Raw genomic sequence first — 12,662 nt, forward strand, 5'->3', positions numbered from 1 at the left:
TAAAAGGGTGATGAAAGTGAATTTGATATTCTTCACAGGAGAAGTGGATCAATACTTGTGGAAACTGCCAAGCTTCGGAAAATAGTCTCTTCTCGTTACTACCATCAGGGAGGAAGTACAGGAGTCTGAAGACACTCACTCAGTGTTTCAGGATCTGCTTCTTCCCACCTGCCATCAGACTTCTGATCGGTCCGTGAACCCACAAAAAAATACCTCACTATATTTGCTTTCTCTTTTGCACTATAGCAGTGTATATATATATATACACACACACACACACACACACAATAGTAATTTTTAGTATATTTTATGTATTGCACTGTTCTGCTGCCATAAAACAACAAATAACAAATTTGATGACATACTGTATGTCAGTGATAATAAATCGGATTCTGAGAATGGACTAATTGAGAAGCTCCTCACAGGTATGAAAGGCCAATTAATTTCTTCTTATGCTTTATAGCTTTCTAATTGTTTATTTTACAAATCATCTAAGTGCCACATTTTGAGATACTGTTTATAATGTAAAAATACACAATAATCTTTCAAGGATGTATTAGTAGAAAGTTTGGGTGAGAAATACAATGCTTCATATCCACTCAAAGCTTTCAATCCCCTTGTTCAATACCAGTCAATTAGAGTTAACTCAGGCTTTGATAAATTGCTATCATTGGATTCCATCTTTAAAACACAGTTCAACATACAAGATTTTAAAGGAAGGTGTCCTTCTCAAGTATTAACTGGAAAGAAACTGATTGGTACCTTAATCTTGGGAAGAAAGTGATGTGATTGAGGATGATTTAAAAATAACCTACAAAAGTGGCATAATCATTTCCACAGCAGGCATGCATATACACAAGGATGTTGGGGTAATAAATGTTGGTTAACACTTATATATAAACACAAGCATCTGAATTTCTGTTAGGCTTGACAATAATGAAAGGATGATGGCCCGTGGGTGAAACGTGTCACTTTTTAAAAAAAATAGCAGCACTCAACAAGAATTGGGACAATTAAGTAGCGAGTATCCATGGGGGACCTTGTTGCTGCTTTAGATTCTTCGTTTAGTGCAGTGGGAAAAAGATCCATAGCAAAGATTTTTTGTGGTTTATTTTGTAATGCAGTTCATTAATTAAAAAAGACCTGTCTACCTAGAAGCAAGTCATGGAGAGTTAAGGTGCATCTCAGGTAACTTACAAAAAAAAAGGCCACAAGAACCAAATATATGAGATTATGGAGGCAAGGCAGCCTTAAGCCAATTTTAGCACACATGCTTTATACCAATATCTTAAGAAAGCTGTAGGCATATTAGCTCATTTGCAGCTTCCATCATTTGTATAAAACATTATAATTCATTTGGCCTAGCTTTCCCAACAACCAAATAAAATTTTTGAAAACTTAATTCAGACTACAAAATTTGCGTAAGGAATGTAACATTTATTACACAAATGATGGCCAGTACAGAGCATATGCACAATACTGGGTTAAGGCTTTACTACATAAGAGAGATTTATAAAACAAGCAATACGCTGGCTGATTCTGAAACAGAAAATGTTTATTTGTGAACAAAGATCTATAATCTATACATCCTTCACAAATAAGCTTCCATAAAATTCTTCAGAAGCTATGATACTTCAATTAAATGTTGGTGAGGTTTTTTTTTTTTTTAATTTTATTACTTTCTACCACAGAGGCTGGATTAAGTTAAATTCTGAGAATGAGGTAACATTTCACAGTACATTTTCAAGTTTTAATGAACTAAGCCTTTTTGTTAAAATCAAAAAGATAGGAAAATTATTTTACAAATAATTTGCTTCATACAGCATTTTCAAAAGAAATTTAATTAAAAAAAAGCAACTTTTTTTCCTCCTAATGTTTGCTTTCTGTTTTTGCTATTATTATGCTTCTAATACAGTAATTAGCTGAAAAAGGAGTAAAGGGGAACAGGATATGTTGGAATTTTCATAACTGGGAACAGAAGCATTCTCTTGCCTGGCAAACCTATAGAGAGAAGAAACGAAAGGACCCCAAATAAGTTTAATGGTCCATTAAATTGACTTAAGAATATAAGGTTCTGTTACCATAGATCTTTGCAGATTGGCCATTCAATTTATTTATTTTTCTTTACATGTATCATCTGCAATAATCTTAATCAAGCGTGTGAGAAACTTCCATTTTTATTCACATCGGCCCCATATATTTTGTGTTAAGATGTAAATAGTGGAAACAATCCTGTGACTTACATACTACAAATTAAGGTGATACTTTATGTGTCGAACATACACTTCATTTTATTTACAGAATAAATTATTAGGGATAGAACTGGGCATAGTGGAATTAGCATCATTAAAGGAGGGAAGAAACCTACATTAAAGATTAAAAGAAAATAATTAGTGTCGATCAATTTTGCACAGGTAATATAATTGAGGCATCTATTTAATCCATATTTACTACACTGGCAAAACTGTTTCAACACTACCCACTGAACCCCCATGCCACCCTGCCACAACTCCTAACTCAAAGTTGTCTATTAAATACTCATGCCTCAAAACAATATCTGTATGTTAATGAAATATAATGTCAGATTTTTGATCAATAATGGTTGGTACAGGGAACAAGGAAAAGATTTAAAGTAAATAATTTCAATGTGCACAATTTGTGGTAGTCTTGAGTGTTAATTGTTACACCCAAATGTCTTTATCAACCTGTTTGCAGGAAGTTATAATTTTGAGCCATGTGCTTGCCTGATGTCGACAGCAAACAGATGCTACCACAGCTTTGCGTCAATTGATATTCAGTAAAGACTTCACAGCATCCTGCTTTCTATCCTTCAGAAAGACAGGTTCACATTTTATGCCATCCACAGGAAAAAATTATTTAGCAGTTCATTTGAACAGCATATCTGGAAAGATCTATGGGTTGTTAATTAATGTTTGAATACTAAGTTCTTGTGGCCTCTATATAATCCAGACAGATTTCTTATTCTCAATTTTAATCTTCATTAGAAATCACAAAGCAGCAACAGTAGGTGTTTTAACAGCACCAGGTGACTGAAGTGCAATTTCCCAACATGCAACAGCTGACAAAGGCATTAAGACACTTTGAACCTACAGCCAAGGAAACAGCCGTGTCCAATATTCTTTTGCGTCATATCTAGACACTACAGAAACACAGAGTCTTTATGTGAGAAATGATGACAATGATTTCTTTGTTGTGGAAAATACTAATTTTGACCCAGGTGAATGTTGTTGCACACTGAATTTAGTGTTCACGAATGATTTTAGGAACATATCAGGTGGGATATTTCAAACACATGCCAACTGTGACTGTAACAGCAAACTTTGCAGATTTATATTTGGAACTGAAATGATACTTAAACTGCTCCTATGTGCAGTCAAGGCTCCAAATAAATCTTGCATTTGCTTGTCACCATTTGCACATAAGACTCATTCAAAGCAACAGCATGGTGCAAGTTTCTGTGATTAAAACAAGCTTATTTTAGTAAGTTAAGGAAATTTGCCAGTAATGTACTATCATTTAGAAATAAATTAAGTATGAGTTATAATAGAAAATAAATGTATGTATGGTCTAAGGTTGCTTGATATTAGCTGCATATTCTTATTAGAACTAGCTCTTTACCTTTTAAAGTTTAGCTGGTCATTGAAAGAGTACTTTGAAAATACCAGTGGATTTTGGTTAATTGGGCTATTGGTTAATCGAGCCAGCTGCTTATTTAGGACAGCTCTTAAAGAACAAAACCTAATTGAGAAAATAGGAGGGAATCTCTTCCTTTATTTAGGACTTGATGACATTTTAACTGGGACAGGAGACTATTGGCTAGGAGTTTCTAACTAGTGTGAGTCTCGTGCATTTATGTGGACATTAGACACTACACCATGCTTTGAGCAAACAAATTCTAAATAGTGTCAATTGCATGTACTTGTGTTTGAAAAGCAGTGATATTTGTCACTGATAGTGAGAAATAAGCAGCAAGACAAATTGGAACTGTTTTGCTCACTGCGGTTTCAAACATTCCGGCTTGGAGATGCCAGAAATGGCTGGGAGTGAAAATGAAACAATTTCACTTCTTCAACGAGTTAGATACTACATAGAACTTGAAGGTATCAACAATCATCTAGAAATGCTACAATCAAAATGAAGACTTGGAGGATGCAATCGTTGAAAGCATTGCCTATTTGCCTATTATATACACTAGGAATCTGCATTGATTTTGTTCATTTACCATCAATCAAAAGAAAGTGACAACATACACTGGATGAATTCCTCCATCAATAACTATTAAGAAGTAATACACTGTTTTAGTGTACTGTAGTAGTATCGGTAGTGTTCTAATTTGTTCTATATTTTGTTTAAATACATAATTTGTTACTCAGTTAAATGGTAGCTTGTCTATTTAACTATTTCCATGAAACTTCAGCTAACTGGGCTAAAATTTACTGGTTCCGATGCATCCCTATTAACCAGAATCCACTGTAATTGTTAAATTTCAAATTCAGGCTGGTTTTCTTTGCATGTACCAGGAAAACATAAGTTAAAGGAATCTCTAAGATTTTGATTCACTAGATGAGAATATACTAATAGGGATATTTGCTTTCAATGCTTTTACACTGTCAGATTTAAATCATTTAAGTTCACTCATTTTAGCCTTATCTCAGTTAAAACTAATAACAATCAGGTAAATTTTGAAAGCTTGCGAAGAAAATTTGAAATAATGCAATAAAACTGACAGGGTAGGGATACATTCATTTCAGTTATAGGCAAAATTAATGAGATAAGACATTTTTACAATCACCTATTTTATCAAGCAAATCAGTTGTCATGAATAGACAAACTGCCAGGGAGTCAACTATCAGATGGGCAGAAATGTATTGACGTTCCAGTTGTCCTGTTACTAATTAATTAAACCTGAGGGTTTATTTAAATTTTAAAGCTAAATTTCTGCAACTCACAGTGTATTTGAAAGATGCACCATTTTAATGTGACTCCTAATGTTTCAAAATCATCTTCAATCTTCTGTCACAATAACTTCCATTTAAACAGATATGAATTTGGAATATTATTCAGTATTATCAGAATTAAAATTCAGTCGTTTATACTGTATCTATTCAGGGTCATTTTACATTGGCAACTTTTAAATTAGATCTGTTTAAAACCACATGAAAAAGAGTAATTGCAGTAGTGAATTCTCTCTTTTTGTCACTTTCTGGCAGTGCAGAATGCTTTGAATAGAGATTCTAATGGCCAGAAGCACTGGGATTACATTTAATAAAATATATATCTGGGTATGGAAGGGGATAAGCAAATTCACAATTACTCCCATTACATTTGGGCAACACTTTAGCAAGTGAGTCTTCAATCATGAGAAGAACTACAAGATAATGCTGATTTCTTCTACTGTGTTCTATAAATGTCAACTGGAATTTTTTTTAAGAACATGCAAATCAAAATTAATTAGTCATTATTTAAAAACTAAAACAACTTTGTGTTTTAATTCAATGTAACACTGAACCCAGAGTACGTTAGGTAATAGACTGCAATATATTTTGGAACAAAAGTATTAAATGACTGAATTCATATAATAATTTGTGTGCTCAATGTTACAACCTAGAAAAATATTAAAAAGGACAGGGAAGGATAGGAAACTTGAAATATTTCTGCATTTGAGGTTTGATTATCCACAGAAAAGATGAAGTAGGAAAAGGGCAAACAGTACTCAAAGGGTTGCCAATGTTCACATATACATCTATATCTCTATGTTAAGCAGAGATATACATGTTCAAGATTAAGGCACTAAGCAAATGATATTACAGTTCACAGTCAAATATGACAGCATACATACCATAAGCCGGGGCAGCAGCACTGTATCCATATGGTGCACCATAACCTAAACATAAAAGGCCATCGTCAATTTTTCAAAATATTACTCTGCAGAACGATTGCAAGAACTTGGGAGTACTGTAAACAGTTTTAGGTCTCTTGTCTAAGAAAAGATGTGCTGGCATTGTAAAGGGTCCAGAGGAGGTTCATGAGAATGCTCCCAAGAATGAAAGGGTTACCTTTGAGAAGCATTTGATGGCTCTGCACCTGTACTTACTGGAGTTTAGAAGAATGGTGGGGGGGGGGGGGGGGTGGATTTCATTGAAACTTATCAAGTATTGAAAGGCCTGGATAAGAGTGGATGTGCAGAGGATGTTTCCTATCAAAGGTGAGGCTCGGACCAGACGAGACATCCTCAGAATAATGTCCATTTAGAACAGAGATGAGGAGGAATTTCTTTAGCCAGAAGGTAGTGAATCTGTGGAATCCATTGCCACAGATGGCTGTGGAGGTCAAGACACCGATTATTGTGCTGTATGTTTTTCTATGTTTCTATCTACATCAATCACGTTTACCTGCATAACATCCATACCCCAGCAATTCAAGTACATGCCTGGATGCTCCTTGAATGCAATAAGAGTATTTGCCTTCACCACCTCCTCAGGTAGTATATTCCTCAGATCTCCTCCAAACATCCCACTTCTTAACATAAATCTTTAGGTTGGTTACTAAATATTTTGAGATAACAGAGTCGCAGAGGGATATAGAGTACAGAAACATGCCTTTGGCCCACTAGCATTAACTATCAATCACCCATTACAATTACACAGAACATTGAATAGTACAGCACAGTACAGGCCCTTCGAACCACAATGTTGTGCCGACCCTTAAACTCTGCTTCCCATATTTCCCCCACCTTAAATTCCTCCTTATACCTGTCTAGTAGTCTCTTACATTTCACTAGTGTATCTGCCTCCACCACTGACTCAGGCAGTGCATTCCACACACCAACCACTCTCTGAGTAAAAAAACCTTCCTCTAATATCCCCCTTGAACTTCCCACCCCCTTACCTTAAAGCCATGTCCTCTTGTATTGAGCAGTGGTGCCCTGGGGAAGAGGTGCTGGCTGTCCACTCTATCTATCCCTCTTAATATCTTATATACCTCTATCATGTCTCCTCTCATCCTCCTTCTCTCCAAAGAGTAAAGCCCTAGCTCCCTTAATCTCTGATCATAATGCATACTCTCTAAACCAGGCAGCATCCTGGTAAATCTCCTCTGTACCCTTTCCAATGCTTCCACATCCTTCCTATAGTGAGGCGACCAGAACTGGACACAGTACTCCAAGTGTGGCCTAACCAGAGTTTTATAGGGCTGCATCATTACCTCGCGACTCTTAAACTCTATCCCTCGACTTATGAAAGTTAAAACCCCATAAGCTTTCTTAACTACCCTATCAACCTGTGAGGCAACTTTCAGGGATCTATGGACATGTACCCCCAGATCCCTCTGCTCCTCCACACTATCAAGTATCCTGCCATTTACTTTGTACTCTGTCTTGGAGTTTGTCCTTCCAAAGTGTACCACCTCATACTTCTCCAGGTTTAACTTCATCTGCCACTTCTCAGCCCACTTCTGCATCCTATCAATGTCTCTCTGCAATCTTCAACAATCCTCAACACTATCCACAACACCACCAACCTTTGTGTCATCTGCAAACTTGCCAACCCATCCTTCTACCCCCACATCCAGGTCATTTATAAAAATCACAAACAGTAGAGGTCCCAGAATTGATCCATGTGGGAAATCATTAGTCACAACCTTCCTTCTGCAAGCAAGCCAATTCTGAATCCACTTGGCCAAACTTCCCTGGATCCCATGCCTTCTGACTTTCTGAATAAGCCTACCGTATAGAACCTTGTCAAATGCCTTACTAAAATCCATGTAGATCACATCCACTGCACTACCCTCATCTATATGCCTGGTCACCTCCTCAAAGAACTCTATCAGGCTTGTTAGACACGATCTGCCCTTCATAAAGCCATGCTGACTGTCCCTGATCAGACCACGATTCAAACTTCTATAGATATAAAGTGGAGAATAACCTGGCTGGTTGCATCATGGCTTGGTACTGAAACATCAATGCCCAGAATCAGAAAAGGCTACAGAAATTGATGGATTATGTCCAAAGAATCACAGACAAAAACCCTCGCAACCACTGAGCATATTTATAAGGAGCACTGCCACAAGAAAGCAGCATCCATCATCAAGGAACCCCACCATCCAGGCCATGCTCTCTTCTCACTACTGCCATTAGGCAGGAGATACAAAAGCCATTAGGTTCAGGTACAGTTATTACCCTAGAACCATCAAGCTCCTGAACCAGACTAAATAAATTCAATCACCAAAACACTGAATTGATTCCACACCTACAAACTCACTCTCAAGAATTCTACAACGTATGTTCTCAGTTCTTTTCATTTTTTATTTGCACAATTTGTCTTCTTTTGCACATTGTGTTTGTCAGTCTTTATATATAATTTTTTTCAGAAATTTCTATTGTATTTCTTTATTTTCCTGTAAATGTCTGCAAAGAAAATGAACTTCAAGATAACATTTAAATAATAAATATACTTTGACTTTTCTGTTGTATTACCATAATGTACTGACTTGATGAAATGATGTGTATGGATGGCATGCAAGATAAAGACTTTCACTGTACCTTGGTACAAGTGACAATACTATAACCAGTTTGATTTACCAATTAACCTACCAACCAACACGTGTTTGAGATGTGGGAGAAAACCAGTGCAACCTGGGAGACCCACACAGCGATAGCAATGTGTAAATTGAAAAGGCAGTGGTGGTTCTACTTCCTGTGCCACTGTTGGCTGAGATGTACTGAGTCTGTGAAAGATGGTCTATAAAGAATATTTTTTTTTGTTGCTTCTTTACTTCATGCCTCGAGGTATAAAATCAGTATGACAGCACTGAAGCATTCACAATTATCTTTAGCTAAGTGCTGAATCGCTGATCTATTTTTGCTCTCTCCTGAGACTGCCATGATCACAGGAACTAGTCTTCAACCATTTCAATTCATCCTTTGAACCACTGTGAGCAGAGTATAATGCAAATGGATTATCCAATAATGGACTGTTGTTTTACATATCTACTGTTCATAAAAAGTAGGATGAATCCAATCAGCTAATTAGTCCATAACTGAAAATCAAAAAAGCTGGAAACCTAATACAAATGCTCAAGAGAGTTAAAAGGTTGAATAGGCTAGGACTCTAATCCCGAGAGTGTAGGAGAATGAGGCGAGATCTTATTGAGGTATACAAATTTATAATGGATAGGGTAAATGAACATAGGCTTTTTCTGCTTAGGTTGGTTGACACTAGAACTGGAAGTCATAAGTATAGGTAATCTACAGGACCTGATGAAGCCTGAAATGTCGACTGTTTATCCCTTTTCATAGATGCTGTCTGACCTGTTGAGTTCCTGCAACATTTTCTGTGTGTTACTCTGGATTTCCAGCATCTGCAAAATCTCTTGTGTTGAAAGGAATAGGGTAAAAGATGAAAGATGATATATTTAAGGGGAACCTGCTGGGGAACTTCTTCACTCGTATGTGATGTGAGTGTGGAATGAGCTGCCAATGGAAGCAATGGATGTGGGTTCAGTTGTAACATTTCAAAGAGCTAATTATTGACTTTAGGAGAAGGAAACCAGAGGTCCATGAGCCAGTCATCATTGGAGGATCAGAGGATTAGCAGCTTTGGAGTTATCATTTCAGAGGACCTGTCCTGGGCCCAGCACGTAGGTGAAATTATGAAGAAGCAGGGCAGCGCCTCTACTTCCATGGAAATTTTTGAAGATTCAGCATGACATCTAAAACTTTGACAAACTTCTATATACATTTGGTGGAGAGTATATTAACGGTCTGCATCACAGCGCACAACTTCAAATTATTTTGCTCTCCAGATCTAGAATACCTTATGCTGCTATGTTGACCTTTCTGGCTGCCTAGAAAGTTCACATCTGTTAATATTACAGCCCTGTACATCCCACCACAGGCTGATATCAACCTGGCTCTCAATGAACTTTGAACATCAATATCCACAAAATCACACACCCAGAGCCTCCTTTCATCATTGCTGGAGACTTTAACCAAGCATCGCTGGCTAGAGCTTACCCAAAGTTCTGCCAACGCATCGAGGTGAGCACACGGAGAGGGAGCATACTCAACCACTGCTACTCTCCCGTCCACAATGCCTACAAAACACTTCTCTCCCCTCTGATTGGAAAGTCTGACCATTCCTCCATCTTGCTCTTGTCTGCCTACAGGCAAAAACTGAAACAGGAAGCGGCCATAGTGAAAACCATCCATTGCTGGTCCAACCAATCAGACTCAATATTACAAGATTGCTTTGATACCATCACCTGGGAGGTATTTCGAGCTGAGAACATCTCCGAATACATGGAGGTGGTCACAAGCTTCATTTGGAAGTGCATCAAAGACATTATTCTCCAAAAATCAGTTAGGGTCTACCCAAATCTTGGATAAATAGTTCAACGTGTTGCTCTCAGTGCAAGGGATAAAGCCTTTGCCTCTGGAGACCAACAGGAGCTCAAGAGATAACTCTATGATTTACATACAGCCATCAAAGTGGCAAAACGGCAACACAGGGACAAAATCCAATCACAGCTCTGCGACAATGACACATGCAGCATATGGCAAGGACTGCACACCATCACGGACTTCAAGAGGAAACGCAGCAGTACAGCCAGCATTGCCACCTCACTCCTGGATGAGCTAAATGTTTGTTACACTCAATTCGAGGTTGATAGGACTGAACCCCCAAGGAGAGCTGCCGACAAGACCTGCACCGTGATCATCTCCAAGGCTGAGGTATGTTTAACGTTCCAATGTATCAACAGCCGCAAGACAGCAGGGCTGGATGGCATCCCAGGGCGCATCCTCAAAAGTGTGTGCTGAACAGCTGTTTGGCGTGTTTACGGACATTTTTAATCTCTCTTTCTCCCCATCTGCAGTGCCCTCCTGTTTCAAATCGTCCATCATTGTCCCTGTAGCGGAAAAAAACAAGGTAGCATGCCTGAACAATTGGCTCCCTGTCGCACTCACTTCAATTATAAGCAAATGCTTTGAGAGACTGGTTAAAGACTACGACTGTAGCACGCTAATGCCCAAGCTGAACCCCTTACAATCCACCTACCAACGGAACTGGCCTACTGAAGATGCCATAGCCACAGCACTACATACTGTCCTTACACACCTGGAGAAGAGGGATACATATGTTAGAATGCTGTTTCTGCACCACAGTTCAGCATTCAACACCATAGTTATCTCTAGACTTGACAGGAAGCTCAGAGATCTTGGCTTGCACCCCACTTTGTGCAGCTGGAACCTAAACTTCCCATCAGATCGACAACAGGTGGTAAGGATGGACTCGCTCACCTCTGCCCCTCAACACTGGTGCCCCTAGGGTTGTGTTCTGAGTCCCTTTGTCTACTCCCTTTACACCCATGACTGTGCTGCAAATCTGCAGATGACATGACTTTAATTGGCTTATTTCTAGTGGTGATAAGACAACCTACAGAGGAGAGGTTGAAACCCTGACACAGTGGTGCCAAGATAACAACCTCTCCCTCAATATCCAAAAACAAAAGAGCTGATCGTGGATTACAAGAGGAACAGATTCAGCAGTTGACAGAGTGAGTAGTTTCAGGTTCCTCGGTATATACATCAGCGAAGATCTCACCTGGACTGCACACACTGGCTGTGGTGGCAAAAAAGAGCACAACAGCATCTCTTCCACCTCAGGTGACTCATGAAGTTCGGCATGGACTCCCAAATCCTCAAGACCTTCTACAGCATACTGACTAGCTGTATCACCACCTGGTATGGGAAGTGCACCAACCTTGATCGCTAGTGCTATGTACAGCCTAGCATATCTGTGGACACGAACTTCTCCCCTATTGAAGACATTTATAGCAGCAGGTGCAGAAAGGAAGCATGGAAGATCTTCGGGAACACCTGTCACCCCAACCATAAACTGCTTCAGCAGCTTCCGTCTGGCAAATGGTACCACAACATTAAAGCCAGGATGACAGAACAGCCATCCCACAAGCCATTAGACTTTTAAATTCACATGTCTGTACATTACGACAAAGTCATAATGCAACGATTTTTACTCCCTTATGTTGTGGGATGGATGTGAGGCTGTACTTGGAGCTCTGTGAACAGTCATGGTCACCCTATTATTGGAAAGATGTGGTTAAACTGAAAAGAGTGCAGAAGATTTATGGGGGTGTTGCCAGGCCTTGAGGGTCTGAGTTTTAGGGAGAGATTGGCCAGCCTAGGTTTTATCTCTTAGAATATAGGAATATGAGGGTTGAACTTTCAGAATGTATAAAATTATGAGTGGCATAGATGAGGTGTATGGTAATAGTCTTTTCCCCCAAAAGGTAGGGGAGTCTAAAAGTATAGGGGACACGAATTTAAAGTAAGAAGGCACAGATTTAAAAGGGACCCAAGGAGTAACTTCTTCCATGAGTGAGCTGACAGAGAAACTGGCTGAAGCAGGTATGATAGTACCATTTATGAAGCACTTCGATAGGTACTGTACATGGAGGGACAGGGCTTGAAGGGATATGGGCCGAATGTAGGAAGTTGTGACCACCTGGGTGAGCACCATGGTTGGCATGGACTAAATGGGCAGAAGGGCCTGAATCATGCTGTATTGCTCAATTACTCTATAATAAGTCCCTACCATAATGAGGTCAGAAGTTGCTCACTGATG

General features: G+C 38.8%; 1 protein-coding gene across 4 annotated transcripts in view; it reads right to left on the minus strand.

Moving 5' to 3' along the window:
• Positions 1–1,534: 1,534 nt before the first annotated feature.
• Positions 1,535–12,662, minus strand: part of strbp (spermatid perinuclear RNA binding protein) — a 227,999-nt gene continuing 216,871 nt past the window's right edge. For all 4 annotated transcript variants that reach the window (XM_073052558.1, XM_073052559.1, XM_073052555.1 and 1 more), the window contains 2 exons: positions 5,861–5,905; positions 1,535–2,001 (listed from right to left, as the gene is read on the minus strand). In XM_073052558.1, the coding sequence (XP_072908659.1) occupies positions 1,919–2,001; positions 5,861–5,905 (128 nt within the window). In that variant the 3' untranslated portion in view covers positions 1,535–1,918. The remainder of the gene's footprint in view (positions 2,002–5,860; positions 5,906–12,662) is intronic.

Source organism: Hemitrygon akajei, chromosome 7 (assembly GCF_048418815.1).
Source record: "Hemitrygon akajei chromosome 7, sHemAka1.3, whole genome shotgun sequence".
NCBI classification, from domain to species: Eukaryota; Metazoa; Chordata; class Chondrichthyes; order Myliobatiformes; family Dasyatidae; genus Hemitrygon; species Hemitrygon akajei.